Source organism: Diabrotica undecimpunctata, chromosome 3 (genome assembly GCF_040954645.1).
Source record: "Diabrotica undecimpunctata isolate CICGRU chromosome 3, icDiaUnde3, whole genome shotgun sequence".
Taxonomy (NCBI): domain Eukaryota; kingdom Metazoa; phylum Arthropoda; class Insecta; order Coleoptera; family Chrysomelidae; genus Diabrotica; species Diabrotica undecimpunctata.
In genome coordinates, this window is record NC_092805.1 from 166,583,956 (window position 1) to 166,602,099 (window position 18,144).

Consider the following 18,144-nt stretch of genomic DNA (forward strand, 5'->3'; position numbering starts at 1 on the left):
TAAAGAATTAAACTTTATTTTGCAAATAGGTAGGTACTTATTAAACTTTTATTGGTTATATATATCCAATAAAATAAACATCATACATTTCTTGCAAATTCATTAGTACCTGTTAACCTCCATCACTCCGACACTGGCAACCTTATTTAGGGATTAGTAACCCTCACAACTATTGTATTCTATTCTGCTCCAACCTTTATACCTGGTGGTCATACTCAATTTAAAATTGTTTTCCTATATACTTCTGTAAACTTGTTGACAAATATCTGTTTTTCATTGAGTCACCCGTATCAACAGTTTAGGGATTTGCATACATAATTTATTGTTTCATTACTCTCTCATACATAAAAATACACTATAGTTGCCGAGATAGCGAAGCTTCAAGTTGGCATGTAGACAAGGTGGAAAGCTCCAAAATACCAAAATACAGATCAAGAGTTCGCCTCTTTTTTTTTTAACAAATTTTAGCAATAATTTTTTACGGTCCGGACAATTTTTTTTAAATTTTCTGTATCATTCTGAACAAAATAGGTCTCTTGCAATTTTTCTGTAAACAACAATGTTTTAAAATTAAATAAAACCAGATTTTTCATCGGGAACTGATAGAACATAGTGTGAACTTGATTTTAAGTCCTTGGTAAATTCAAAAATAATATTTTTACTTGTGTTTTTGAGCCTTGAAAATCGTCATTTTGTGTTTTTTTTTTCAGTTTTAAATTATTTATAACTATACTTATTATTTTTTAGAGAAAACTTACAACAGACCTCTTTTGTTTATAGAATAATGATCCAGAAAACCTAAAAAAAATTATTCGAGTCGAAAAAATTTATTGTTAATTATTGTTGAGATATCTCATGAAAGTGATTATGCAAAAAATCTTATGGGAATATTTTTCCGAACAGACCCGAGCTTTTCGCATTGCCTAATTTATTTGCCGCCTAACCATAAGTGATCTAGAGCTCGTTCTTAGACAAATACCCTCGCCTTGTCAAGTACTTTTTATATAAAATTTTTTGCGCGAAGCGACTAGTATCAACGAGCATAAAAAAGTCAAACAAATCGTTTTTGCATAAAAAGTCGCTCGAAATGCATGGGAGGTAGTGCAAAAAAACGTCCATTATTGTCTGCTTTTCGACAGATCCCGCCTGGACTATTCATGTGCAACAACGGAAGAAAAATATAGGCCATTATTGTCCATTTACTTTAAAATTTCCAATACGCTTAAGTATAGATGACCTAAACAACCTTGATTTCATCCATGTAAGAACATTACACACATTATAGTACGTAATATATTGATTTGTTTACTAGTGACAAAAACCCATTAAAAAAGTTATTGATATGTAAATAAGTGTTCTTCGAACCACTTTTTCCTAAATAAAAAAATTTAAATTTAAATATACCAGTTTAAAAAAAGTAACGCTTTTTCAAAGACGATATAAAAACGTCCTTTTTATAAGCCTTAATTTTAAAGGTATGGTTGGATGGACTAAGAAAAATCACCCACAACGGGAAAGCAAATAATTTTTGTCCCATGACATGTTTGAAAAAACAGTAAGTCAATGGATAAATATCTTGCATGCATGCCGATACATTTAGCGAAATTTATGTCCCGACCCTTTTAATGTATATAATATACCATTTATTATTTAAAACAACGTTCAAGGTCATTGCCGCCAAATTTTTTAGCGCTAATTAAGTCACATTTTTTGCTTTATGGTCGTGTTCCTTTAAGGGAAGCACGACAATAATTGTTTATAACTATTTTCATAACTCTTATAATTACTGTGCTGTATAACCAAGTTTAATTATTATAATATATTGTATATTTCCAGTTTCGTAGTTTTATAATGTGCAAGTAATGTGCAATCGCTGCGTACGATAACATCTGACATACCAAAGTCTGTATTCTGCTGAGTTGTTTTCCTTATAATAAAAGGTGAGCAGTTCTTGGTGCAAAGAGTTTTAAAATCTTTGAAGTCATTTAGTTCCATATTAATTACATTAAATGGTTTAGAACGACAGCAAAGTCGTGTTAGCTGCTGCCAGTACCAGAGAGTCATGATTTTTAAAAAGGGTGTTTTTTTCGTTCTATTTCAATAAGAAAATCATCACTGTCCACATGCCCACGTAATAAAAACTTGTGATTTATAGTTTTTATCTGTGAATTCTTATGAATTATCCAAAAGTAAAGCATTACCTTAACCATATTTCTGTTCTGTGATGGACAATTGTCGGACTTAGTCCACTTCAAAAATCCTGAAGCCATTTCGTTTGCACTAGGCCGAGACTTTCTTTCATCCCACATCATGCAAGAAGTAGCATTACCTGAAGTGTCTGAAATCGTATCATTGTATGTCCATAACTTGAGCTTATAAAAACTCTGCTGGTAAGTTAGAACAGGCGTTGGCAGACATTTCTGTAAATCAAAAGTCAATAATTTTATTGTTCCTTCACTTGTTGCTGCTCTTTTCTTATCAAGTCTTTTTAATTCATATCTGTTACTAGCCTCCAGAAGATGTTGTTGATAATCTTGTTCAATGTTTTCTTTTCATTCTACCATCTGAATTTTGGCCAAATTTAATCTGTCACATTCATCACACGTGTTATTGTATGGAAGTTTAAATGAAAGATTAAATTTATGTGAAATATTTCGGAATACAGCCAAGGTTTAGCAATGTTTTCTTCGGGTGTATTGCTTTCCATTGACAGATCTGTATATCTCGTACATTCTGGTAATGTTTAGTTCACATCCCAAGATATTTTTCCTGAGAACGCTCTCTAGAATAATGCGATTCTACAGTTGGGAACTGGTAAACTCCCTCATGCCAGATCGTGCTCCTCTCATCTCACAGGTACGCATTCTACTATTGCTGCTACGAAAATTCAGAATGTATGAAACGCCTTTGATCTGCAGATAGAGTTTTTGTGCACCTAAAGCTACAGGTTTCTTTACATGGAGCTCCCAGTTGCTTCGATTGCAAAACTGTATTCTTGGTTTGGCGTTTTTTACCACCGGCAACTTGTTTTTTACGAACGCGAACGGTTCGTTTCCAACGCTAAGGATTTGATTTTGACACAGGGAGTTCATACTTCTTACATGTGCAAGAAGTGATATTAACTCCTTATCTTTTATTTTACTGGATATTAAGCGTAAACGATTGTTTAGCTCGGAACTACTGAGGGAATACACTTTCACGTGACCTATCTTTCGAACCACATTAAAAAGGATTTATTATCGTATTGCGTATGAAAGATCTGAACTAACATTTTCTTAATTTCCTTCACTTAATAAAGATTGATATTCAACTAATATTTTATTGTATCAAGTTTATATGTAGGTACATAAAATAATTTTTGATGAAATAGTTTAATAAAATTTTTAAATTAATTTGATTCATAGAATTCTCATTAATTTCTCAGTTCCACATTATTATGAACCTTGGACTGTTGGAAGTTGAATTAAATCTGCACCTGTGACTGGCTAGCCAGTTATAACTTAGACACTTATATGATATGTAGTGATTGACCTCACTTGTTTGTTCTTTTTCTCCGAGCCATTCCCTGAAGGGAAGATGGTGTTCTTAAACATCTTTTTCTTTTATTTAATGGTTCGTACAGACAAGTTTTTCACCTACTTTTTCAAACTTACCGCCTTATTGCATTAGCGGTTGGTAACTCGCCTTGTTGTGTGTCATGTTTTGATTTCAAGGTCTTTTGTGGTAACTTCATTACACATTTTATAATATTACTATAATAAACTCTTAATCTTTTTTTTTTCAATGTTACCTAAAGTAAAAATAAAATAAATTAATATCATACTGTTGGAAGTGTGATCTTATGATCTTGTTAGTTCTCGGCAAATTCCTATTTTTACATACTTTTTTAAATTACATGTACTATAACCACATGGTGTTTTGCTGTGCTATGTTTGAATCAAATTGTAAACTGTATTTAGTTTCAATTGATTATTTATACAATCTAAGTATTAATGTCTAGTATCTTAAGCTTCTTTACATTTTACACCATTGACTGCTACATGTCTTTTTAAGGTAACACATTTATATTGACTTTTCAATGGATGTTTGGTTTTTCATATTGTGCTTTTTAGATGAACTGATGATGCTTTCTTATTAGAGAGCGAAACGTCTTCAAATAAATAGATGAAGTTGCCAACTTCTTTGTCTTTTTTCTCCACCTTTTGACCGAAAATCCCATCACTCTGCGAGTGACCCTCATATATATATATATATATATATATATATATATATATATATATATATATATATATATATATATATAGAGGGTCACTCGAAGAGTGGTGGGTTTTTCGGTCAAAAGGTGGAGAAAAAAGACAAAGAAGTTGGCTACTTCATCTATTATATATATATATATATATATATATATATATATATATATATATATATATATATATATATATATATATATATATATACAGATTGAACCAATTTAAAACGGAACATACAATTTAATATATGTCTGTTTGAACTGCATTTGAAATAGTGGACCAATATAAAACTTGGACAAAAATAAATACATACCCGGTGATAGACATTGTATAAAATATCGTTCAACTATCTGTCTCCTTTAAAGGAAAGAGGAGTTTGCCTAATAGTCGGAGAGATAGAGCCGAAATTTTGAACTGATCAGTAATATGACATTTCTCTATTGGAATATATTCATTGTATCTGGGTTAAGACTTTGCCTTACAGGCGGACGTCCCTCGTGGTACAGGGGGTGGCTATACAGGGATGAAGTTGAAATTTTTTTCGGAAAAATTAACGATCGATAATATGGCTGAAAATTTGCCCAGAGTAAGATCTTGGTATAACTAGACGAAATCCCAAAGGGCGGACGCGAGAGTGGATACATAAGGGGTGGCGGACAGGGGTGAAGTTGCAATTTTTTGGGGAAAAATTAACGATAAGTAATATGTCCGCCATTTTCATGGCTTATTATTTAGAACCTAAAAACTCTAAATCCAAAAGGGCGGACAGCTGGGTTGGTACAGAGAGCCACAAAACGGGGTCAAATGTACCACTTGCCTGCGCATTTTAGGTCTCGGTAACAATTTTCAAACTGATTTTATTATGATATTTTTATACCGATTGATTTGAAAATTTGTATGCTCACTGCTGTTACTATTCTGAGAAGCGTCAAGTAGAGTTTTCCTCAAAATTTTCCAAAAAAATTTCCGTAAATGAAAATTTTCGTAATTTTTTGAGGTAAAATCTAATTTGTAGAATCCTTTCAATTTTCTGTAAGTTATACCATGATTTTTTTCCAAAAATTTTCAAACGATTTTTCCGATAAGAAAAAAAAAATTTAGAAAGTCATTTTTCTCACTCTCATTGATGTTATCACATTCATAATCTTCGTCACTTTTACTTTCAATAATATCACATTCATTATCTGCTTCATTTTCAATCACTACTTCTCGAACTGATTCTGGCATCTGAGGTCCACTAAACCATTTGAATTTATATGTTTCATCTTCAAACTCCCAACCATGTTCTTCAACAATCAATTCTGTTGGTACTTTTTTATGAGCATTTGTCCAAATATTTGAAATATAATGAGCTCGCAGTAGATGTTGGTGTAATTCATCTTGACATGGTGGTAAGCTTGAAGCATCGAAATTTTTTAGTTTTTTTTTAAGGCTCGTTCACATCATGCAACTTATACTGCCGGTTAAATAGTAAAAATCTGACATCGTTTACTTTTCTTTTTGGAATTGTTCTCGTCAGTCCTGTTCCATATAAGTGACTAGGGTTTCAAAAACTTCATTACAATCGAAGTCAGTCAAATCGAAGTTGAATAAAAGCATCTTGATACTTATTACATTTAGCGCATGCGTCTAGAATTACTGATCTAAATGAACGCGCATCATTATTATTTTAATATTTTAAAATAATAATGATGCAAAATTAATGTCCAAACAGAATTTGTAAAATTATAATTAACTAATGAAAAAAATTCAATCAACTTGAAAGTTAAAAAAAATCGGTTGCCTGTAAAGTCGGTTTTACGGGCGAAGATTTTACGTGACAACGTCTTTTTCTCGGTAGAATATTTATTGATATGAATATTATTAAATTGCACAATAGGAACAAGGAATTGAATGAAAATAAGAATTGCACAAATTTTAACTATAGAAATATATTTTGTTTACTAAAACATTGTACATGTAAACTTAAACTTAACTAATTTCTATTTGAGTGATTTTGTTGAGGATAGGACGATGATAGGAGAAATATGAAATGAAAGGAAGTGTTTCTGCTGTAATGTGTCTTGAACGCCAAGAACGCTCGAGAAAGACAGAGACACAAGCACGGAAGCACGCACCGATTCAACGCGCCTAATTCTCTAGTGCTGCGCGCGCAGCGGACCGATCATGTTTGAGTGGGAGAGAGACGCAAGGCATTCGCCGGTCCGGCGGGCCTCTCTCTCTCGTTCGGTGACTCACTGTAACAGACGTGAGCGGGCGTTACACTTTTTCATGAATGACTCCGAGCCACAACCTAATTTAAGACGTTGTCACGTCAAAAAAATATTGAAAATATCTACAAAGTAAATTTCAAAACTTAAAAAATTGATAATTCCACTATTAAATTGATTTTTATTAATAATTATTTATAAAATGTTAAAGGAATTCTACAATTTGAATTTTACCTATTGATAAATAGAAATAATATATTTTGTATTTGATTATTAATGTAATAATAAATCAAATTTTTCTTATATCTGAACAATCATTATTTATGCAATGTAAATTTAAAAACCTTTTTATTGTAATAAAAAATAAGTAAAATTACTATTTGTTATACCAAAAATATTTAATAGTTAACATTATAAATTCGGCCCTATCTCTTGGACTATAAGGAAGCGATAAGTGGATTGACAGCATAATAACTGCTTTTTAAGTCTAGTTTTTCAGTGATTCTAGGCAACCTATTTGGGTGGAGTTTTGACTTGTTCTTGAATGAGTTCCGAATCCAGTAGCCCGCTGAAGTATTGGATTTTTATAATATAATTATTTGACAACCTTTTGTTGGCCAACCACCTAGAGCGGAGTTGAGCCGAAATACATTGATTTCGTATGTTCCGTTTTAAATTCGTTCAATCTGTATATATATATATATATATATATATATATATATATATATATATATATATATATATATATATATATATATATATATATATATATATATATATATATATATATATATATATATATATATATATATATATATATATATATATATATATATATATATATATATATATATATATATATATATATATATATATATATATATATATATATATATATATATATATATATATATTGTTATGATTGTTTATTTTGAGTTCAAACTTAGTTTATTGAGCCAATAAAAAAATTATAACTTATCTGTTATCAAAAGTAAAATAATCCTTATATTACCTGTGTTCGATGGATTCAAAAGATTTTCTAGTTGTCTTTTATCGGGATAGAGAAGAAAGGATAATAATACAAATATATTATATTACAAAGATTTACGTTTCTTTATTTTATATGAACGAATAAAACAATTATTAAATTCTGTCGTTATCTTATCAATCAGCATACAAGAAAATAAATCAAATTATTATGATAATAAGATTATAAAGCTACATACATTTATATTACGTGAAAAACCAATTTTACTTAAAATTTTCTTTACTTGAAAAAAAAAAGAAACCGCAAAACTTTAAACTTTTGATTAGCCTAAAAAAACCCTCAGTTCTTAAATTTAAATGCTAATGACCATGATGTCGAAACGATCCTTCTCAGATATAAAATTCAATTGTACAAACACTTACAGTTTATTTTCTTCTTGAGTTGTATGTTGGAACATACCCAGAAAAGTCCAGTCTCCTCAAAGATGTGATCTCCCCTATTTGGCACCTCGGCTCCTTCTTTACGTCTCTGCAAACCTCCTGCAGACTACACAAAAAACACCTGATTCACTTCTCCAAATTCCGCTACTTATTTATGACACCAGGACCTCCTTTTGTCAACTTGATGCCGTAAGAATACTTTCACATATACTTTATAAAATGCCCACGGTAGATACAAGGACCTCTTTTAATATACTTGTTATCTCCTTCTTCAAACTGTTCACTTCTTTTCGTTACGCCGGTATCCAAACTCACGAACCACACCCTATCTTGAGACAGACGACTGTTTCCTTTCGATGACCAAAATATGACTGACTTCTCCTGTCTCATCATCGACTCCCAAATTCCCATTTAAAAACGACCGTCCAATCAAAAAGCTTAAATTGTGTTTACTATGATATTGGAAAAGCCTAATTTCGGTTTCAGAGAAAACTAAATAGCTTACTTTAAAATTGGTTTTTTTTTCAATACATCATTTATACATATTTCAATAGATTAGAATATGGTCATTTAATACTCGACTCTACAAACAATGAAGAGATTAACTTACAGGTAAAATGTCTTCTAATTCTAAACAAAGGTTTTTTTTGATAATTTTGTTTGCAACGGAAACAGGTCGTTTGCCAAACAAATTTCTATTCTTATCTACACTAAATCTTATCTTAAATTACTATATACAATTTGTCTATATTGATATCTTGAACTTTTATTTCGATGGATTTTTTTTTATTTATTTTTCTTTGGTTGGGAAAGAAGAAACATAACAATATATATATATATATATATATATATATATATATATATATATATATATATATATATATATATAAATATAATAACAAATATGAGAAGATAGGTAACTTAAAATAAATCAAATGACATAGTTACCATTGACGTAAATACTCAGCCAAAGGGCCCTCAAATGGACTCTGCTTTAATCCAGTCAAATCGTAATGATTGCAAAATGCATTAAGAAGTTACTCTTCCATAACAAGATTTGCAATCTTGTTACGGAAGTGTGTTTACCGTAATTGGCATGATGAAACTTATCTAAGACAATGGTATTTCTCTTAAAATTCAAGAAGTATTACAAAAATTTAGGAGCTGAAGTAAATTAAGGCAATTAATATCATTATTTATGAGTTTAAATAAAAAAGTAGATAATATTTAGAGCTCTAACTATACAAAGATGAAAGTTTCAATTAAATAAATTCATCGAGCACGAGATGTATCTTTCCGAGTTGACATTACTCTTGTTGTAATTTTGCATTTTGTGTCATATTAAAGCCTTTCTGCTAATTTGCTTAATCAATAATTTCAATTTGTTCACAAAAGAATGTATTGCGCTCATCATATCGATAATTGTTATTTTTACCTTGTAGTTCAAAATTAAAGAGGTACAAATGATTTGGTGAATCTGTTAGGAAAGCCAGATTACTGAGCTATTTTTTGTTTTGAAGTTGATGAGTGTCGTCCCCACGTTCTTCTAAAAAATAAATTATTTCGCGAAGTAGCTCCTGGAACCTATCTAAAAATTTTCCACGACTCAACCCCTCCCATCTGTATACAGAAGTAAATCAGTGTGTTCTGCAGAGTCGCTAGCTTCCAATTGCGCTTTAAAAAGACGTCGTTGCAAGCTTCGCGCTCTGATTGAATTCACAATTTTCGTTGTCATTTTCATGATGTCGTCCATATTTAAAATTTTGGAACACAAAACTTGCTGGTGAATGATGCAATGAAATGAAAAAAACGATGGAAAGTCATTGTTAGCTCGACATAATGCAACAAATCCATTATTAACGCCAGTCATGGATGGTGCACCATCTGTTGTAATACACACGAGTTTGTAAATCGGTAGCTCGTATATCTTCTCCGCCAGTTTTTTCTTTCAGAGGCAGCATTGTTAGCAATTGTTCTTTAGCCAACATCTCAGAAAATACCATCCGAATAAAAATATCCAAATGGGCGGTATCAGTCATATCGGTTGACTCCTCAAATTGCTAAGAAAAGTACATACACTTCATAATATCACTTTTAACTTGGCTTTCCAAATATTTGCCTATAATTAAGATACGTCTAGTAACCGTTGGACGTGATAACTGGACTTCTTTGATGCCAGACATATCTGTTTTATTTTTGAAGTCCTCAAATAATATATTCGCAGCCTCAATGAATGCTTCCTTCACTTTCTCTCCACTTTCAAATGGTTTTTTATGTTGTGCCAATATAATATAAGAAATTTTGAACGACGCAATTGTTGCAGCTACTGACTGTTTAATCGGCCTAGTGAACATTGATTGTTTCGTCTTCAAATTACTTTTCAAGTGTTACACTCTCCATTTTCTAAACAAACTGTTTTGCGGAAAATCATTTTCATACTTTTTATGCGAAGTTTTGTAATTTTGTTCTAAATTTACGCGTTTACAAGGTCGACAAAGACTGACAAACAAAAAAACACACTTATCTTTCACCATAGTAAACAGTATGTTTTTTCTTTTTCGCGGCACTTATATATATTAAATAATATATTACTAAAATGTTTTACTAGTAATAACCTAGTAATGAATGGTTAATACTTGTCTAACAGCAATACAATGTCGACACTCCCAGTTTACATAATTTATCTGTGAATGCTGATATGCCGAATCGGCATTATCGCAACTTTCGGGTGAAGAGATAGCATCATAATTATTTCGATCATGCATGTGTGGTGGGTCAGGACAGTCCCCGTATTTTCTCCGTGAATCGCGATCGACTTCAAAAACTTTGGCGATCGACCTGTCGATGGCGATCGATTCTTTGAGCACCACTGCTCTAGAGGTATTTTATAAATCACCATCGATTCTTTAACACTAGAAAGTCGGGCTTAGCATACCTACCTAGAAAGCCCGAAGGGATCATTTTGGCCCCAAGTTCCTAAATCAATAAAAACCAAGTTTAGAATTAACTATTTATTTGGGAATAAACAAAAAATAAAAATAAACAGTTTTAAGAAATTATATAAACTCTTGACGATAGAATTTGATTTAATTTTTTAGTTTCATTTTAAACATTTGGAACACCATACAGTTTGCAGTTTTTGGCATTTGCCACACATTGCCTTGTTACAGCCGTGGCACTCATTGGAAGTATGATTTCCTTTACAAAACATTTTTAACTGACATTTTTTTCTTTTTTGGCTAGTAACAGTGCTGGTGGTTGGTAAATCCGGTGGTGCTGGGTATAGTACCAGATTTCGGGAGGCAAGGTATGGAACCCGTAATTCTTCATACAGTTGAAGAATAAACTTACGAAGACTGATTTTACTTCCAGTAACTTCTTTATAAATAATCCATGCATTTATTGCTCCTAAGTCAAGAATGTTATAAAACACGTACATTGGCCATCGTCTTGAAGCAGCTTTTGTAGTATAAAGACGCGCCTTTTGGTCCACTACATCAATCCCGGATTTTGTTTTATTATAAAAACTTACTGTTTGAGGAAGTTTTTTTCCATCGACAGCAACATCCACTGATTGATGTAATGAGCTCAACAAAAGCACATTTTTGTGACTCTTTCCTTGGTATGCAGTAAGTGTTATCTTTTCGTCGTTCTGGAATATATGGGTAACATATAATTCTCCATTTTTACTCTTTACGCTTAGAGGAACTTTCTTTCTGTTGCGATTCAAAGTACCCACAAGACTTGTTGATTTTTTTTGCAATGCCTTGGCCAATTTTAACGATGTAAATTAGTTATCTGTCGTAACATTTTTGCCCTTTCCCAGTTGATGTTCCATTAACCGCAAAACAACATGTTCACCAACACTTGTATCTTTCTTGCGTAGATGATCAGTGCCAGTATAAGGGTAACCATTTACAATATATTTTGATTCCACGCATGTCAAAAGCCAAAATTTTATGCCAAACTTATCCGGCTTATTTGATATGTACTGTGTGAACGGGCACCTGGCTTTAAAAGGCAATAGTTGTTCGTCCACAGTAAGGTTTATTCCCGGTTTGTAAGATGCACCACTATTTTCTATAAATCCATTCCAAACCGCAGAGGCTAGAGCAAATTTGTCGGTTTTCAATCATTCAGATCTCGTTTGCTTTATGTCAAATCTGAGATATTTTATAATATTCTTGAATCTGTCTCGTGGCATACTTTGCCTAAAAAACTAAGGACCCCATACTGTTGACCACAAGCTGTTGGTTGGGAAATTTTTGGCGCCGTAGACTCCTTTTGCGTACATAATAGCAAGGGCAGCCTCCAGTTCTTCCAAAGTTATAGTCCATGTGTCATTTTTCAAACATCGATGTGCTTCTGCAATAGTGCATTCTTTTATATGACGTAACATGCTGTCGTTGATTATTAGATGCCAAGCACTTACCACACAATTGTTCCTCACGTTCCTTTTTGCATACGACATAGGACCTGATTCCTCTCGATAAATGTTGTGCTGAGCGCGGCGTCCTGTAATGAGCAAACATTCAATGAATATGAAGATACTAAAAATCATAATCTTACCAGGCACTGATCCAGAATCAATAACTTGCCACGTTGTTCCGTCTTTCGATTGTTCGGTGTCTCCGATTGAAATAGTTTTTCCTTGTTGACCTCTTTTTCTCTTGTGACTTGGCTTAGATGCACTTGGATTCACGATAAAATTAGCTGACTCGTGCTGTTGAGTTGTAGAAGCAGTGTTTACATAAATTGGTGAGTCTTGTACAATAAAACTTTCTAACTGCTCTGAAGCATCAGAGTCACTTGAATTATTATTTTGTGGTGGTACGTATTGTTCATCGTCTGACTCATTATTTTCTGCAAATTCAGATTCACCTCCCGAAACATCTTGTATTTTTCGTATTTCTTCAAGAAGTTCAAGCTTTGATAGTCCACGACGAGACATCTTTACAGTCGTCTTGAGTTTTCACAATTTAACGAATGTTTCAATATTCTAGAAACGAGAGTCAGCAGAACCTAATAAACCGCTCAATAAACAAAATACTTTCAGGGAACAAACAGTATGTAACAAAATACCTTCTAGGAATAAACGTACATAAATATAATTTTATCTGTCCGACAGAAAGTTAAAAGAAATCGTCAAATTTCCGAGAAAACGATAATAATCAATACAGGGCCAGTTTGGCCTCTTCAGACTTATATGGTAGGTTTGTTAGAAAATCCATTTAATAAATTTAGTAAACAATATTTGTTTGCGTTAAATAAGACTTTGTATCAAAATATTAAAAGTCATAAAATATGAATTTATTATTGTGTCAAATAAAAGAACTACAATAACTTCAAATCGCAACAGGGGCCAAATTGGCCCTTCCGACTTTCTAGTGTTAAGGCTTCATTTATAAGGTTTTTAACAAAAACTTTGGCGATCGACTCTTTGAGCACCACTGCTCTAGAGGTATTTTATAAATCGCCATCGATTCTTTAAGGCTTCATTTATAAGGTTTTTAAAAAACAGTTTGAAAAGCGCTGACTTATTAGCTTCTCAACATTTATAATAACTTTGGTATATTTTTATGTCACATGGTTGTAAGTAAGCTCAATGAAAAACTGCTGAAAAGCACCCTTTCCAAAAAAAACATAACCTTCTATAACCAATAACCAGAAACAAGCTGAGATATTGCAGCGGACAGTTCTCCCCTCCACTTTTCAGTGGCGGTGTTTTGCGAGTATCATCATTTTAGCGGTTTATAACTTTTTACTTCTTCACAGTGTATACCATCTATCAGTTGGATCATAAAATCTAGATCTCCTTTTCCAATTTGTTCAAGTTTCAGCTCTTAATTTTAATACACAATGGAAATATGGTTTTAAGAAAAAAACTGCTATCTGGTTTTCTATTGGTCATAGAAAGTTCTGTTTTTTTTTTTAATTGTGTTTTTTTCACCAGCTTTTCATTAAGCCTGCACACAAGGGTGTGACAAAAAATGTCACAAGTTATTATAATTGTTTAGAAGCTAAAAAGTTATCCCTTTTTCAAACTGTTTTTTAATAACAAATTTAATAATAAAGTTTTTTTTAATAAACCCTATAAATGAAGCTTTATATAATCGATTGCGATTTATAAAATACCTTTAGAGTTAGTGTCTGGGTAAGAACAGCTGTTTAAATTATCGCTACTCGGGATAAACAAATCGAATAACTTATAAACTATTCGGTCGATCTATTTGAAATTTAACACACTTTAACTTTAATTGCCAAAATTAAGGGTTTTTTGTAGCTATCTGGGTGAATTGTTTATGTATTTTAATTCAGAAACTCGCAAATTGAAGAACATTTTAAGATGTACAATCTTTATTCGTACCATTTTTTTTATAAACTGCTTAAGAAACGTTTTACAGGCAAAAAATGACTTATTCACTTTTTAAGATTGTTTAAAATACAAACAAAAGAAAATCAGCCCTACGGCTTCACGGATTTTTCATCAGCTACCCCTCAAACACATTTTAGAACCTTCAAATATCTTTATAAGATTTTTACGTGAAATCAATGAATTTTTTCCCAGATAAGCTGGTGGCTGGTCTAAAGTAATAAATGAATTAAAAGAAACCACTCAAACCACAAAAAAAAATAAATTTTTTTATACCATTCATAAATTTTTGTGATCTAAAATCATCTTTAACGAACATTCAACGTTTTTTCTTAAAACTACTTGCAACATACCGTTTTCTCTACGTATTCAGTTATTAAATGAACGCGTTACTTTTTTTCCAGAAAAACTTGATTTTCACGGTAATAGACATATTGACATTTCTAGATCTGATTGCTTTGATAGCGCGAAATATATCATCGGTACACGTCGAAAACAGGAAATGAATATTTGTGTAGATTGGCAGTAAAGTTAATTGATGTGTCTGAAGACGGAAAGGTTAAATATCCAATATTATTTTCTTGCGACCGACTGGGAAATATTATGTAGGTAATGGAACGATAGTTTTTCTACTTTTCCATTTACTTTGATTGTCCTTAGTCTTACGTTTGTGTGGATATTAGTGTTATGAGTATATTTACATTTATCACGATATTCTCTTCTTCTCTTATGCGAACTGAGACTTTGTGTGAATTTACTTACTGATCTACTGATTCTATACCTCACAACCGTTGTTAACGGATTCTTGTCAACAATAAAGTTTTATATGATGGATAGCAAGCTAGCAGGCGGTGGTATCTGTTGTTGTTTGACTAAACCTAGTTAAGAACTATGACAGGTGTGACTTTGTGAGGGTTCTAGAGAGGTGTTGGCCTTGTCGTTTCTCTAGGCACTCAAGATGTTTCTTTCTCTCAATTGCTGTGCATATTTCTAGATTTGATAATACGAATTACATTTACAGCTTAAAAATTTTTTTAACTATAGCTCTATATTTTCAATATTCTGAAGATATTTGTCCAATTACTTTTTCTTCTTAGGAAGATCAGTTTTTCTAATTTCGGTAAACGTGTACCGCAGCTTTGGCGTAAGTGCCTTTGATTTTTTTCGTCTTTATCTTATTTCTTAACCTTTGTTAATGTTTTTGCAACTTTCTTCTTCTTGGCAGGATTTTTCTCTGTCATTGATTCGGCTGTTTCGACCTTTGTCATTGGCGTCCCAGATTTTCAATTTTCGCCAGCGGCTGTACTTTTGGCTAGAGGAAGCAAAGTTTTCCGATTTATCAGCTTTCTTTTTTCTTCTGAACTAGAATATGCAGATCCAGAGGACGACGATGAGGTAGACTCTAACGCGAAAAATCCTGAAGCTCCTTTTCCGTTTGTTTATATAAACGATCCGGTAGCAACGGCAGTTTTAAGTATTTTTTAAAGAACGCAGTGCAACTTTTTCAAAGTTGTGAAATTTTCAAAATCAGTTTTGTGACCTCCATGGAGAAGCTTTTGTGGAAAATTAATCTTGTGTATTTCGACTAGAGCAAAGGACAAAAAACAATACTTATCATTGTTTGCCTTTGTTGACGGAGTAGATGTCAAGGAACATCACTGGAGCTAGACAGTGGAAGAGGAATGGCGGAGGAAGTAAAAAAACTCCTCTCTGATAATACATGTGTGTCGAGAGCGGTGGCAAAAGTGGACGTCTTGAAGAGAAGAATCTTGGTCAGGAAATACCAACCAATACAGCAGAGGAGGCGATCCAAAAGGCCACAGAGGAAGCGGCTGGCAACGAGGGGGCCTGTGACATCGTAAAAATTTGGACCGAGACACGAGGCGAAGAGGGATGTTGAGTGCCGTGATGGATGTGGATCAAGACGCGGCGGTAAAAATTCTTAGAATGAAAAGAGTAAAGTCACATAGCGCTGGAATGTAAGGAAGATACAACCAAATGTCTCAACTGCGATGTGACCGGGCATGTGGCGAATTTAAGAAGATGCTTAAAGTTTAACCGACTGGTTGAAAGTAGGAATCACTTAAGACTACTCCCAAGAAGAGTGCGCGAGTGGAAAAAATACGAGAGAGAGTGGGAAAGACGTCCAAGACTAAGAAATGGCAAACACAGGAAACAAGATCCGAGAGCTGAAGGTGCTCCAAACCAACGGGGAAACGGCAAGATTACCACATGATCTTGCCGAGGCTGCCGCCATAGAAAAGAACGTCGAGAGCAGGATAGGTGATTGTTTGGATGGAGAGGGAGCGGCTGGTCTGATGTTATTTTCTCCAAACATGACAATGGGCGAGTAGTAAGTGGGAAACACAGTACGAAAATGTGAGGTTCTAGGAGATTTTAACGCGAAAGCAGCGGAGTAGGGACTGACACTCTCGGGCAGAATGACTGAGTGGCTACACTGGGCCTGGTGATACTGAACACAGGTCTGGAGTCTACGTTTATTAGGGGAGGTACGGGTACGTACATCGACGTGACCATGGCGACACAAGGAATAGCGGCGAAAGCAAGAGGCTAGAAGGTTTTTCCAGACTACACCGGAATGGAGCATCGGTACATCGGATTCTCGATAACCGGAACGGAGATCACTAACGCGGTCCGTTAATCCGGGACGTCGGGGGGCGGAAGCCGCGATAGGAATAACTGGAAAGTATACGAGAAGCTGATTAAATGGAGAGTGAGCATGAGGCTGGGTCAATCACCGACGGTGGAAAACCTGAATGAATGAGTGAAATCTGAGTGCCTCAGTGAGGCACTGAGAAATAAATGTATAGTAATGAGAAGCGTAACAAGAGTAAGGGACAGAGGAGGGATTAACCCTGATGTCATCGAGGAAGAGTACCGCGCACGGAAGTGGGAACTTAACTGGGAAATTCGTACAGAAAAAAGAAGGCACTGGAAAAAGCTGTGTCAAAATGAAAAGGATGCTGCGAGGACGCATCGATGACATGATTGCGAGATCAGGAGGTTTATCTTGAGGCAATTTGGTTTTTGCAAAGCGAAAAGCACGATTGATGAAATCGTGAGTGTACTCAATGCATTGCGCAACAGGGGGATGAACACCGCTGTTCGGCCCTACTGTTATTCGGTGTTAGGAACGCATCCAATACGCTGCAGTGGAACGAGGTAATGAAAGCAATGGAGGAGGGAGAATGTCCTGCTTACCTGATGAATGTGGTGGCGGAATATTTGTAGCTCTCTCTATACGAATATTTGTCAATGATTTCTGTTAAACTTAATTTGAAAACTAAAACATATTGTGTACTTTATTATGTAAAATAAATATATATTACATAATGAGGGTATTAGATTTTTATTTCGATGCAGGGCAGCGGCAAGCCGCTAATACGTATTTCAACCTCTTTCCGTCTCATCAGAGCGGCATATGCCACTGCTCTAAAAATTTAATACCGTCGTTATGTCTTGTTGATATATTTATTCCTTCTTTATATACATTAAACTTGAGCTAAATATTAAACTTGAGCTTAAACTAAATATATATATATATATATATATATATATATATATATATATATATTTCTTCTTCAAATTGTACGATTATTTGTTTTAACTCTTCTTTATTATCCCAAATCTTAGGTTATTCAGCTTTCTCCGTCTATTTTGATCCCCTTGTCGAGCTAATGTAGGTTCTCCAATATTCCTTTAAAGCTAGAATAAATAATGTTATATGTAATAGTGGTTAAACAATGCGTTAGCTTATTTAAGTAATGTTGTATGAGCGCGATAATGAACACTTATAATTTAAGAGATTTTAGTATTCTGCACCAACAAATAACTATCGTTTCCCATCTTTAATCGAATTAAA

The 18,144-nt window shown here is 33.4% G+C and overlaps 1 protein-coding gene across 4 annotated transcripts in view; it reads left to right on the plus strand.

Moving 5' to 3' along the window:
* The window catches only part of norpA (no receptor potential A), a 133,434-nt gene that overhangs the window by 36,106 nt on the left and 79,184 nt on the right, over window positions 1-18,144 (plus strand). For 2 of the 4 annotated variants that reach the window (XM_072527477.1, XM_072527476.1), the window contains exon 4: window positions 1,476-1,555. The exons of the other annotated variants lie outside the window; for them this stretch is intronic. In XM_072527477.1, coding sequence (XP_072383578.1) covers window positions 1,476-1,555 — 80 coding nt within the window. The remainder of the gene's footprint in view (window positions 1-1,475; window positions 1,556-18,144) is intronic. 4 annotated transcript variants of the gene reach the window in all.